This window comes from Gekko japonicus, unplaced genomic scaffold (genome assembly GCF_001447785.1).
Source record: "Gekko japonicus isolate JY-2015 unplaced genomic scaffold, Gekko_japonicus_V1.1 scaffold94, whole genome shotgun sequence".
Taxonomy (NCBI): domain Eukaryota; kingdom Metazoa; phylum Chordata; class Lepidosauria; order Squamata; family Gekkonidae; genus Gekko; species Gekko japonicus.
Window position 1 is genome coordinate 447,026 of NW_015174274.1, and position 14,218 is coordinate 461,243.

Consider the following 14,218-nt stretch of genomic DNA (forward strand, 5'->3'; position numbering starts at 1 on the left):
CGGCCTTGCAGGTCTACCGCTGGGCCCCTCATGACGGTGGAGCTGGAAGGCCAGCGGCGGTGGCCGGGACCGTTGGGGGCGGGGGGGCTTGGCAGGGCTTCTCCACACTCCCGCCGGCCTCGCAGCTCCACCGCTGAGCTCGACGGGGGCTCAGCGAGAGCTGAAACCAGGGCGGCCGCCAGAATTGTTGGGGGGAGGGAGTGAAAACAAAGTATAAATGCCTGGATTTTCTGTGTGTTTTCCGTAGCAATGTGGTCATCTGCCCCCATGCTTGGTTTATAGCTGTTTTGGTTTATAGCTGGTCTTGGTTTATAGCTGTTTTTTCTCCCTGGAATCTCTCCTTTTTACCTGACATGGGTGGTTTGCTTGTTTCCCCCCACATGTGCCATCAGATAGGCTCACCAGCTCTGAGTTGGCGATACCTTTGAGATTTTGGGGGTGGAGCCTGAGTGGTGGGTTTAGATTCAGAGGAATTAGCTGTGTTAGTCTGTTGCTGCAAAATAGTCCAAGAGTTCAAATAGCACCTTTAAGACTAACAAATAGCACCTTTAAGACTGAGTGGTGGGTGTGGCCTTATGACATACTTCCGGTGATGGCAGGGGGTGTGGCCTTCTGACACACTTCCAGTGATGTCAGGGGGTGTGGCATATGCTAATGAGTTATGCTAATGAGTTCCCCTAGCTCTTTTTCTACGAAACGACCCCTGACACACACACACCACGGCTGTTTCGGCACGTGAAAAGGCACTGGGGGAGCAAGAGTGGCACATTACAGGCCCAATCAGGACTATACCCTTGCCACATTTTGAAATGATTTTAAAATGGCGGCAGCATCCTTATGGTGGCCACAAGGACACCTCACATCCAGTTTGGACCTCAGCGACCCAGAATCAAATCCCCACTATTCCATGTTAGCTTGCTGGGTGACCTTGGGCCAGTCACACACTCTCAGCTTAACCGACATCGCAGGGTGTCCATGAAAATGAAATTGAGAAGAGGAGGAGGATGTCAGTCACTTTGAGTCCCCACTGAGGAGAAAGGTAGGGTATGAATAAAGTAAATAAATAAAGAATGGTTATGCAACAAAGCAAATTGTTAATTTTTCTTTACTGTCACGATGTTGAATCAAAGAATGACAATCCCTCTCTTCCTCCTCACACATGTCCAAGTATTTATCCTCTAAGACAACTTGTCGAGCTTTGACAGGGCGAACAAAAGTACACAGAGAAGAAATATTGAGGAGTAATTTGAGAACGTCTGGGATAAAAGCACTTAAAACAAGTTTTTTGGGTGCCTATTCTAGCCGATCCTGTCTTTGTGCTGCAAACAGGAGTTCTTGGCCTCTTCCGGCAACTGCAACTAAAACGAGAATTTATTTCCAAGGTTAAGTGTACTAACCTAAGCTGTCATCACCGCCTGCACTGCCGCACTGTGTTTGACTTAGAGGTATCCTTCCTCTCAGTTGCAGTGTTAAGTGATATACATAATGATAGCTGTTATAAACCAATCTGTCCAGTGAACTTCCTGAGCAGGGAAATTTAGCCACTGCAGTCTCCCTAATTCAAACAGGAGAACAAAAATATAACTTCAGACATAACTATTATACGGTCACTTTCTACATTACGGTTTGTTCATCTTATATTTGCATTTTCAAAATGGAACAAAATTAGCTGCAATTTTAAAGCGTATGAAAATGAAGATGCCTCTGTATAAATATACTGAGTGATTGTTAATCTATTTTTAACAAGTTGCTTAGTGGTATGACTACACCAAGTGCAGATGGAGCTTCTAAGGATCTATTCAGGGTGATGGATACGCATTTACGGAGTCTGCATGGGTTGCCCCCCTGTGGCATTCACACAAAGGTATGGTTTGAAGAAGAAGAGGAGATTGGATTTGTACCCCACCCTTCACTTGGAGTATTAGAGCGGCTTACAAACTCCTTTCCCTCCCCACAACAGACACCCTGTGAGGTAGGTGGGGCTGAGAGAACTATGGCTTGCCCAAGGTCAACCAGCAGGTGCAAGTGGAGGAGTGGGAAATCAAACCCGGTTCTCCCAGATCAGAGTCCACACACCTAACCACACCTAACCACTACACCAAACTGGCTCTGGAAAGCATGGGAACTTGACTGATGCCATGCAGATCTAGGACAGGTCAGTGCATGGACTGTGTTCTTCCTATGAATCTGATGTAAATCATTTCGGGTTCCAAGCTGGGAGAAAAGCAACATATAAACATATAAACACAGTCTTGCAGACTCAGCTTTTGGCTTACAACTTACAAAGGAGACACCAAAATCCACATCCTGCAGGACTGAGGAATGCAGACCCTCAGAACCAGCTTGCTATGAAGTGGGAAACACAATGTGAACAGTTTTCCTATAGACACCAAAGATGCTGATGGCTGTGGGAATAGATTCTAATGCCAAAGACCAAGAGTGCCGTTTCTGCCTTTCACACGTTGGTGAACTGAGCAGTTGCCTAGGACAGTACAATCAAAGTGATGCTTGCTATGATGAAAGCAAGACACAAATAGGAGGTTTGTGCATTAAGGTAAAGTGTGCCATCAAGTCACAACCGACTCATGTAGAACCCATAAAGTTCCACCTCATGGGGTTTTCAAGGGAAGAATGAGCAAAGATGGTTTGCCATTGCCTTCTTCTGTGCAGCAGCTCGTTTTCCTTGTTGGCCTCCCATCCAAATACTGACTGTGCTTAGTTTCTGAGCTCTGACAAGATCAGCTCAGTTTGGGCTAATCACACACATAAACTGAGAACAGCCAGCTCACATCTCTTATGACATACCAAAGAGTTCTGTCCTGCACTCTGTTCTGTTGGCTTTAAAAGAAGTTGTAAAAGAGAACTTAAATAAAGTCCATGAAAAGTGCCTTTTGATGTAAGGACATTTCAATGGAAAAAAGGGACCCAAGTACCAGCTTTAGGTGACAATCCTTTCCGAATGTTAACAAAATTTGCCAAGTGTGGCATATGCTTTTCTAAACCAGAGACAACTTCAGATGCAGGATATGTTACATTCAGGTGAGTGGAGTTCTACTTAAAGTTCTATATTTGAAAAGTATGCAGACGGAGAGTGATTGTGTATGGGCTGTCTCTTTTGAGAGGGAAGCAAAGACCATTACATAGAATGTGGAATATGATCACTTGCTTCTCATGCCTGCTTAATGGGCAGGCATCCATCAGTAAAACAGACTGTGAAAGAGTTTTTATTTGCAGTGCTTCTATTTCGATGGGACAAAAAACTGGGAGTAAAAAAAAAAAAGCAGTTCTGTCCCATAAAACAGAAGGAAACTGACCCCATTACCTTCCTTTATTTTCTTTGGAAAATGAACCCTGCTGTTGTGAAATCAAGAGAGACAGCTGGCCTTGAACCTTTCCTCATCCAGTCTGTTGGGCACACTGAAATAGGACAGGAAAAGCAATGTCACCTCCCCCCCACCCCCAGCATTGCCCCAACAAAAGCCATTATCTCTGTAAGGAAGTCTGTCCCAGCAAGACCGTGGTCTTCAGTGATGAAAAATGTCTCTCCAAAGGAAACTCTGACCAACCCAAACAAAGCCCTTCCCAGAGAAGGGTGGGAGAGAGGTCTGTGTTTATTTTACAGGGTTCTTGCCCACCCAGAAGAACACAAACAAACCCAAAAAATTCCGCACTCTTTCTGGACCTCTTCCCTTCAAAGGTTAAATGGAAAACAGGGCTATCTAAAAACACAAACAAGATACCCTCTCTTCCCCTCAAGACCGCTTCCTGTTGGTGTCATGACTCAAGGGCCCTCAGTTTGATCTCCTTACAGCCAATCCAGTTTTCTTGGAAAACAGTTTAGCTGCACTTGATTACCTCCATTCAAAGGCACAGTCCCTGTTGGGAATTAATTTAAAGAAAGCTCCGCACTTCAATACTGGACCCTCTAGGTCTTTGTTCCTCCAAGTGTGCCAGTAATCAATAATTCCCAGATGACTAGAATCACAAAAGCCTTTTCAGAGATGGGCCACTAGACTGTTAGACCTGGGAGAGGTTGAAGATAATGCAGATAGACAGGAGACTCACTTCTGAACATGTGATATCTTGAAGACAAAGAAGTCTATTGTGATTTAAGTTGTTATGAGCAAGAGGCCAGTTTTTTCAGGTGCAGATCCAAAGAAGCTGGCCACTTGGATTTGAGGCCAAGGTTCTTGCAGCTTTATGATCTATTGAGTAGCACAGCTGGGTGAGGCTTCTACTTCTCATGTTCACGGCCATTCATATGGAAGTCCCCTTGTAATTCATTCAGCTGGTGATACCTGCGGAGGCCAGAACTCATTAACAGAGCACATAATCTGCAATTTCCAGTTAAAATCTTTCAGATTGTAGAGAAACCTTCTTGCTGTGCATCTGAGGAAGTGATCTCTTGCTCATAAAATCTCATGCTGAAATAAATCTTTTTAGTCTTAGAGCTTTTGGACTGCTGTTTAAAACAGGGGTGAGTGGATTAGAAAGCCAGTGGGTGGATTGCAGACATCTTCAATTTGGAGTACAGGTTCATGTAGAGCGTTAGAACCACAGCCGAAGCTATCAGAACTTCTGATAACAGATCTAGCTTAGAACTGTCAACTCAAACCTCTCCATTATTCCAGACTACAAGATTTCTGCCATATGAGATTATTTAATTGATAATCACAAATTACACATTCTATCAGTTTATTTTAGATAAGAGAAGAGACTGGATTTATACCACAACCTTCACTACCCAAGGGAGTCTCAGAGCGGCTTTCAAACTCCTTTCCCTTCCCCTCCCCACAGCAGACACCTGTGAGGTAGGTGGGGCTGAGAGAGCTCTGACAGAAACTGCTCTTTTTCAAGAACAGCTCTGACAGAACTATGGCTTGCCCAAGGTCATCCAGCAGGTGCAAGTGGAGGAGTGGGGAATCAAACCTGGTTCTCCCAGAATAGTGTCCGAACACCTAACCACTACACCAAACTGGCCATGAAGGGCCTTGAACATGGCAACCAGTACTTGAGTGGAGCCCTGTAACTGATGGAGTGACTGCAGGATAGGTTATTCTAGCATGAACACAGATGAAGCTGCCTTATACTGAATCAGTCCCTTGGTCCATCAAGGTTAGTACTGTGAAGTCAGACTGGCAGCAGCTCTCCAGGGTCTCAGACGCAGGTCTTGTGCATCACCTACTGGCTGGCCCTTTTAACTGGAGATGCCAGGGATTGAACCAGGAACCTCCTGCATGCAAAGCAGAGGTTCTTCCACTGAGCCGTAGTCCTTCCACAGGTGTGACATGTATGTTCTGCCTTGCACCCACTAGTAATTGGGCTGGTCAGCTTCTCCTCAGTAGTCCCAATATTGTGTTTGAGTTTTAATTATGGTAACTTAACCACAAGGCTAGAAATTGCCACAGCAAAATACAGAGCCCTGAAGAATCATCGGATATTGTAAAAAGGAGCCCGAACAAAACGGTCAGTAACATCACAAGACTGGGGTGTGGATGAGGTGGCACACTCCCCAACAGCTTTAATCTGAACAGCAAGTTCTTTTACTTAGGCTTCCTCCCCCCATCCCCAATAAAGCACATGGTAAGCTGCTCAGATATATTTAGGGCTCCTATACAAATACTACTTTTGTACTGTTATGTAATTTTCAAAAATTTTCTACTGCAGATCTCTTCTTCACCCTTCCTCCCAATAAAAATATCTTCAGCATGATTCACTGGAAATATGTCCATATTTTGCAGCAGACAGGGTGCTGCCAAAGCCAACAAGGTACTGTTCTGGAACTACCTTTCTGTGTATATAGAAATTATGGTTGCCAGCCTCCAGGTGGTGGCTGGAGATCTGCTTTTACAACTGATTTCCAGGCAACAGGGCCCAGTTCACCTGGAGGAAATGTCTGCTTTGGAAGTGGACTCTATGGTATTATACCCCATTGAAGTCCCTCCCCGCCCTCCTCAGGCTCCACCCCCAAAAAAATCTCCAAGTACTTCCCAACGCAGAGCTGGCAACCCTAATAGAAATGCTTATAGTAAAAAAAGAAAAACCAGTCCTTTGTAAAATAATATACTCCTGCATTATGAATGTTCATACCAGAACAGCAGCTATCAGAGGTATAATATATGAATTTATAAATGCATTCTTTGGTCTGATAGTGTTTTTAAATGCATCATTACTGAAACGTATTTCTTAGATTCACACAGGTCAGCAGCACATTTTGTGACTGATAAAACCATTGCTTCTGACATCAGTGATCTTTAAAGACTGTATAGAATGAAGGCCAACCAGCTATCACAGGAACACCATTGTTACTATAAATTTAATAAAATAGCTCAATTTTAACAAAAGAAAGCTGAACAAAAAAGTATCCAGAATCAGCAAGCTCTTCAGGATAGACAGTACAGACCCTGCCTCTTTCACTGAATCCTCAGAGAATAATGGAAAACATCACTGACTTATTTTCTGTGTATCAAAAAAACCAACACAACTGTGTATAATAGTATAGAAAATAACCTCTTTTGAATCAATAATCTACAATCCCACTGTATAGTGGTTATATATTAATTCAATCACAAAGACATCAATTTCATATGTCCATATCAGTTACAAACAGCCTTATTCATATACATCAAAGTCCAGTGGATGAAACAGGCAAAGCTTGTCCAGATGCAAGATCCACAATTGATGATTTCAAAATAGAATCAGGAATTCATGAAGCATTTCCTTCCAACGAGCATGCTAGCTAATTAGTTGTCTTTCCCATCACAGCTTTTTCAAAGAAAGATCCACGTTCCATGATTCTCTATAACAATCTCAGAAAAGAACTCTCCATAAATTCCCTGTGTGATGCAATTCCATGCAACCCTTTTCTGCACTTTCCCCAATGCTATCTTTTTTTGAGGTGTGGTGACCAGAACTGTACTCAGTATTCCAAATGAGGCTGCACTATCAATTTATACAGGGGCATTATGATACTGGCTGATTTGTTTTCAGTTCCTTTCCTAATAATCCCCAGCAGAGGCATTTTTTGAATCCAAGCAAGATATTTGTGTGATATTCACTTTGGGAAGGATTTGTGATCTGCGCCCAACTGATTGGTTATTGTTCTTGCTGAAAAATAGGCATAATCTTAAGATCTTGAAGGTTACTGCTCTCTGTGAAGGATATTTCCTGAGGAAGAATTCCATTTGAAACATTGGAAATCTGGAAATGATGTTGAATAGGATTTTTCTTATGATATTGTACATTGTATTAATTTCAAACAGACATTGTTTACTGTATAAAAGATGCATGGATATTACTCACTGCATATACAAATTCTCTGACTGTTGATACTTTGGGGTCTGATGTTCACGGTTGTTTTCTGATTTTGTTTGACACTGAGTTGACATTTTCAGTGGGTTATGTACCACGACTCCAAGAGCTCTCTCCTGGTCAGTTAGCGCCAGTTTGGACACCATTAATGTGTATTTATAGTTAGGATTTTTGGCTCCAATGTGCATTACTTTGCACTTGCCCACATTGAACCTCATTTGCCACGCTGATACTCACTTGCCCAGCCTTGACAGATCTCTATGGAGTGCCTCACAATCCTCCCTGGTTCTCACCACCATGAACAACTTAGTGTCATCTGCAAACTTAGCCATTTGACTGCTTACTCACAACTCTAAATAATTAATGAACAAGTTAAAAAGGACCCGACCTAGTTCCAAGCAGTACCCAACTGCTCACAACCCTCCACTGTGAAAACTGCCCATTTATACTCAGTCTGTTTGCTGTTAACCAGTTTTTATTTATTTCTTCAAATTTATACCCCGCCCTCCCAGCCAGAGGGATTGGATTTATCCTCTTATCCCATGACTACTGAGCTTACTTAGGAACCTTTGATGAGGAACTTTATCAAAAGCTTTCTGGATGCCTAGGTCAACATCTATTGGGTCACCCTTGTCCACAGGTTTATTCACCCCCTCAAAGAACTCTAACAAGTTAGTGAGAAAATATCTTCTTACAGAATCCTTGCTGATTCTTCCTCAATAGCTTTTGTTCATCAATGTGCCGACTAATTCTATCTTTAATAACAAATTTCACTAACTTACCTGGTATCGAACATTAACCTGACTGGCCTGTAATTTCCTGGATCTCCTCTGGAACCTTTTTTTAAAAATTGGGGTTATATTAGCTACCTTCTAATCCTTAGGAATAGGAGCTGCGGTGGCTCAAGTGGTTAAGATGCTGAACTGCAGGCTGTGAAAGGTCGGTAGTTCAGCAGTTCAAGACCCGAGTTGCCGCATGACGGAGTGAGCTCCCATCTCTAGTTCCAGCTCCTGCCAACCTAGCAGTTCGAAAGCAAGAAATTGCAAGTAGATAAATAGGTACCACTTCGGTGGGAAGATAACAGCCTTCCGTGCGCCTTGGTGTTTAGTCATGCCAGCCACATGACCACAAAAGAACAGAAGTTCTGGTCAGTGGCCGCAGAGAGAGAACTGAGGAAAGGGTGCTCCGGCTCCTCTATATCACATTGGAAAAGACAGGAAAATGTGTGGGAGAGGAGGATGGAGCAGTTTGAGCTTCAAAAAATCCTCTCCATGGCAGTCCTGTACGTACGCAGTACCCATGTAGGACTGCAAAGGTATCACTATGATGAACAGCATATGTAATGTATTTTAAAAGTGACATATCACTCCCTCTCAACCTTCTAAGAACAGAGCTTGTTCTGAAACTTTTTTAAACCAGGAAGCTCCTAGAGAGCCAGTTTAGTGTGTGGACTCTAATCTGGGAGAACTGGGTTTGATTCCCCACTCCTCCACTTGCACATGCTGATGTGACCTTGGATCAGTCACAAGCTCTGGCACAGCTGTTCCTGAAAGAGCAATTTATGTCAGAGTTCTCTCAGCCCCACCCACCTCACAGGGTATCTGTTGTAGGGAGGGGAAGGGAAAGGTGTTTGTAAACCACTCTGAGACTCCAAGTGAAGGGCAGGGTATAAATCCAATCTCCTCCTCCTCTTCTTCTTAGCAACTGGGATTATTTGGCTGAAGATTACTGTTTTGTCACGCAAAAAACTTTCATCTAAACAATTTATTCTTTCCCAATACCTATTTCCTTGATGGCACTTTAAAAAACAAGTAGTGACCAAATCAGATAGGCAATGAGGCAGGCAGACACCACTAGGTCACTATTTGGGTTCATTTTTTTTTTATTTATGCCTTGCTAGATAATAAATAATGACTACACTACTTTAATAACAGATGTTTTCATGCATGTAACACATACAATAGTACTGGCTTATGTTTTTATTAGGATATATTGAGAAGAGGTATTTGGCAATAATAATATGGACAACTGCAAAAATCATAGCACAAATTCTCTTTGCTGTTAAGTTTTTTACATTTCCTTTATACAGCTTCAAATATTAATATCCTTTTTAAATCCTTCCACTTTCAGTAAGCCCAGGGGGAAAAAATATAACTGCCAATAAATAGCATTCATCATTTATATATTTTAAGATTTATAATTTTGGCCCCATTTGTGCAAAGCCATGTCGATTTCTAGAAGGGAAAAAAAAGCAACAGCAGAAACTTAACTCATTGAAACTATTCAGTGCAAATGCCAATCTAGTCCTGATAGCGCTTAGGGGCACACCACCCACCGGGAAGTTCTCCAGAACAATCTCCAGTGAAATGAATGGGGACTGCACAAGAACACCAATTCTTCTGCAAGCTCCCTTTCATTGTCACTGGGCCCACTGGAAGGGAATGATGCCCTTGCAAAGTGTGTCCTAAGGCAGCATCGTTCAAATGAAATATATGGCCAGATGTGTAAACAAGTGAATACTATGGTATTTAAGACAAATTTCACCTAATACACAGATGTTGCAGTGCTAAACCATCCTTCAGGCTTTTGGCTGATCAGAGAGGCTTCCGGGTGAGAATCTGCATTTTAACTGTAGTAGAATGGGTAAAAAAGAACTAGCTGATATAATACAAATAAATCCAGTTTTTTAAAAAAATCTAAATTAACACTGAAAAAGTGTTTATTTACAGTTTCTCAGTGATACCAGTGTATAGCCACACAGCTGAAGTACAGGGTTTTGTTTTAAAATACAGGTAGCTGCCTACCCAACCCCTTCCAACATTGGATAACAGTACAAGGTCTTCTTTCAATGTCAATTTAATGAAGGGGATCGATCTGTGGTCCAGAGGAGTTCTATGTATGGCCATTTGGTCTGCAAACAGCGCTTGATTGGAGTATCATCAGTCTGTAGCATAGGGTCTTCAAAGCCCATAATCACCGCTGTGCCTTCAACATACATGACCTGCCAGTATGAAATGATCTAGCTTAGTCTACTATTTTAGAGATTTGGGGAAAAACCCACAAAAGAACAATGCAAAGTTTACTCTGGAATCAGTTTAAAGCTTAGCTTACATTAAAATCACACATTATTTATGACTGGATCTCCTCATGTTTTTCAACCATTAAAGAGTAGCTGTGGGAGGCCCAGATTTGGACTGAAGTCATGGCACTGGGGTAGGAATTAACCTTTCCCCATAGAACCTGATATCCCCCACAGCTGCTACTAACTGTGATAAGGGAGAGGAAAGAAGTACATAGCATCTTCACCCTCCCCCATCCAGAGTCTGGGAGTGTGTGTGTGTGTGGGTTCTACCAGGGAAACAGCACAGAGGAATTTTTTAACTAGTGCTAATGCTTCTGCCATGGCTGTATTTTAATGTTAAAGAAAGCACTGGGTCAGTCATGCATCTCCCACATAATATGGCCTTCAAACTAGCAGCCTAGCCTAATATACAAGGTTGTTGTGAGGATAAAAAACACAGGAAGATTTTCCTGATGACCTCAGGAGTTGCTCCTGTCTTTAGGAGGTTAGCCCCCTGTTGTCTCCATGGTTACCAGTGAATCTACTCATGGGACATCCCTTTCATTAACAGGGGGAGTGGCCGAGGCAATACTGAAACCTGGTAATGCAATGTTTTTGCTAGCGCAATCCCTACAACATTGGATGTAAACATTTTTCATGCAACCTGTTTCCTTATGCTGGAATATAATTTGTCAAGCTCCATGGCAACATGTTTATACACACCTAAATGAGCTTCCTTGCTGACATTTGGAGCACTGTTATGTTAAGGCTCTCATTAAAAAGTCGTTCACTTTTTATTAATAAAGACTAAATCTGTGATAAAATGTATTTATCTTCGGTGATATGTTTTTGTTTCTAATGTGTTTCAATTGTTCTCATGCGGCAACCAGCACAATAATGATTATTTATCCAATGGAGAGCCGGCAACTTGGAGGTAACCTGAATGCAGCTTGCTTCATTTGGGTTTTTGATACAGTCAATTGCAATTCTAATTGAAGTGCCACTTCTAATTTGGTATGGCTCTGCTCATTTTGTCTCAAGTGGCCATACCTTTTCATTATAATTCGATTGCTTCAATCCATTGTAGTGGTATACGGGGAATGATTCTTGAACCTTGGAGTCCTAAATGCAAACATAAAATGGTCAGTTTCAAATCACAGTTTAGTCTCATGGAGGGGATTTCTTCCCTTTCTTTGTTCAGCGTTTATTTGTTGTTTGCCATCAAGTCACAGCAGAAGGGTTTTCAAGGCAAGAGACGTTTTAGGGGTTTGCCTTTGCCTGCCTCTGCGTCTTGACCCTGGTATTCCTTGGTGGTCTCCCATCTAAATACTAGCCAGGGCCAAACCTGCTTAGCTTCCCAGATCTGACAAGACTGGGCTAGCCTGGGCTATCCAGGTCAGGGCTTCAGCATTTATACTCTGTTATTAATATATGGGAAGAACACTTGCAGGTGAGGAAATAAATAGAATGCATTATCATGAAGATCTTCTAGGACCTTGAAATTAGAACAAAAGAGAAGTATCCCAACTGTAAAAGACAGTATTGATGCATTGGTCAGAGTGCTGGACTTAGACCAGAGGACCTGGGTCCAAATCCCCACTTACCATGACATTCTGTATGAATGTTGATCTGTCATATTCCCTCTCAGCTTAATTTACCATACCAAACCGTTGAGATGATAAAAACAGCAGGGCCCGTAAAACAGAGCTCTTCCACCAGGCTTTCGATTAAGGTGCTGCCTTTTAATAGCGTGGCCCTCGGCCCAACATCTGCACTCACTTAACAACTAACAGCCTGGCAAGAACCCGGAGTATGGTGGTAGCTGACCACCTGGATGTTGAGAAAATGCCGCCATCTTTTATGTTCCTTGAAATCTGTGGTTATATGCTGTGGTTTTAATCTAACTTCCGTGTCTTAACATACCTTGCTGTTTTAATATTTATATATATTCTGTAAGCCACCCTGAACAAATAAAATAATAAAATAAAATAAAGGTGCCACTTGACTCTAAATTTGTTCTACTGCTACAGACCAACACGGCTGACCACCTGGATCTAGTCCCATAATTGGCTACTTTTCACTTAGTCTCAAACTGTCTGATCTCTTTTCAGAAGAAATCATACCTCAAATGAACAGATGAGCAACAAGAATTTCTGTTGGACCTCTTTAGTGCTGAAACCTAATTGAGCAACTCCACTCCTGCACTTGCCCCTAGTACTAAGAAGCATTCTTTCCTTGGGATGACCGGGGGGTGGGGGGCTGTAGTTGGTGACAGTGGCCTGGTGGTGTTCCTACCACTTTAAATACAGCAAGTGGCTCCTGGGTGACCATACAAGCATCTTCTGATGCTGGTAAACTACTACAAATATATTTGTATTTGTAATAGTTTGGAATAAATAAAGAGGGGTCAAAGGGGGAAGAATGAGGGAATAACATGAATGTCTGATATTTAAAAGTGGAACACATCACTGACCTATATATATATTTACAAAACGGCCTACTTTAAGCAGCACAAATATAAATTGTTAGGTTACCTGTTCAGGGAAAAATTCTTGAAGAAATGGACCTAGTAATATAATTCCTAGTCCCTCTGGATCTAATTTGGTCTTCATGAGATTGACACTAAGATAAGGAAAAAAAAACACAAAACATCAGTATGATGCATTTGTACTCTTGCATGACTAAGTACTGTGGTTCTGAAACACTTTTTACTGCCAAAAACAATGAAACTGTTGTATTTAAAATCTTAATGGCAACTGCAAAGGAATGGCATCTTGTTGCCAAAATCTAGTTATTTTTAAACCAAAGTAATCTTATTTGAAATTAAAGTGGTAGCAATAATTGAGACACTATGCCTTATTAGGCAAAGCTTTCAGAAAAACCACACTGTCTAATTCCTGGGCTTGTACTCCAGAAAACTTAATGGATACGGCAGATGGTTCTGAGCATTAACATATTCATTGTCTTCCAAACCATACTGGAAAGACCAAGCCTTGTTTTATTTATCTGACAAGCAACAAACAAACAGTATTAACCATGGACCAAATACAGCAGATTTACAGTGCAATCCTATGAAGAATTACCCTAGGCTAAACCAATTAATTTCAATGGGTTTAGAACAGAGCAACTCTGCACAGGATTGTACTGAGAGACATAATGAATTTACCTATATTATGCATTTAAATCAAAGCATCTTAATGGCACAGTGTCTTTTTACATTATCTATGCAAGCTATACTGATATTCAGAGTTGTACGTTAATAGAATAAATACTATATTAGTAAAATTTAGTTGCTGATATGGAGTTCTGTCCAACCAATCAGCAGCACAATGTGTGCGAATTTTCCTGTTTCCCTTCTCTCAATGGGGCCCTCTAGAAAAATGATGGGGGGATCCTACCCAGATTCTACCACTCCATTGGCCAAAGTTTATTCATCTGTTTAATAAAATATTTATACCCTACAATTCATTGTGGCTCAAGTCTGATCCCTTCCTCCAGTCTAAGGAGCCTTCCTTAAACTCAAGGGCTCTTCCATGGGAGGAAGGGCCACAAGTAGGAGGAAGGCTAGAGGCTGCCTGGAGACCTATGGAAGAAGACTGTGGGGTCAGTCCACATGTGCTGCGCTAGTGGTTGGATACAACCTGTGGTATTTGTGACTGGAGTACGAAAAAAAGTTACACCACTTACCCCCACACTTGTACATAACTGCAGTCAAGCAGTCATTCTGCCTGAGCCAAATTATTTTTATATGCACAGAATATTTTGCAACAGATCTACTTACACAGCTTATTCTAGAATGAGAAATGGTACATAGCTATACGGGAAATAAAATATTCAACGTTTCTT

At 41.8% G+C, this 14,218-nt stretch overlaps 1 protein-coding gene across 1 annotated transcript in view; it reads right to left on the reverse strand.

Moving 5' to 3' along the window:
• Positions 1–9,186: 9,186 nt before the first annotated feature.
• Positions 9,187–14,218, reverse strand: part of FAM188A (family with sequence similarity 188 member A) — a 42,387-nt gene continuing 37,355 nt past the window's right edge. The window contains exons 13-15 of the mRNA XM_015423755.1: positions 12,907–12,994; positions 11,423–11,494; positions 9,187–10,312 (exon numbers count right to left, since the gene is read on the reverse strand). Coding sequence (XP_015279241.1) covers positions 10,163–10,312; positions 11,423–11,494; positions 12,907–12,994 — 310 coding nt within the window. The 3' untranslated portion in view covers positions 9,187–10,162. The remainder of the gene's footprint in view (positions 10,313–11,422; positions 11,495–12,906; positions 12,995–14,218) is intronic.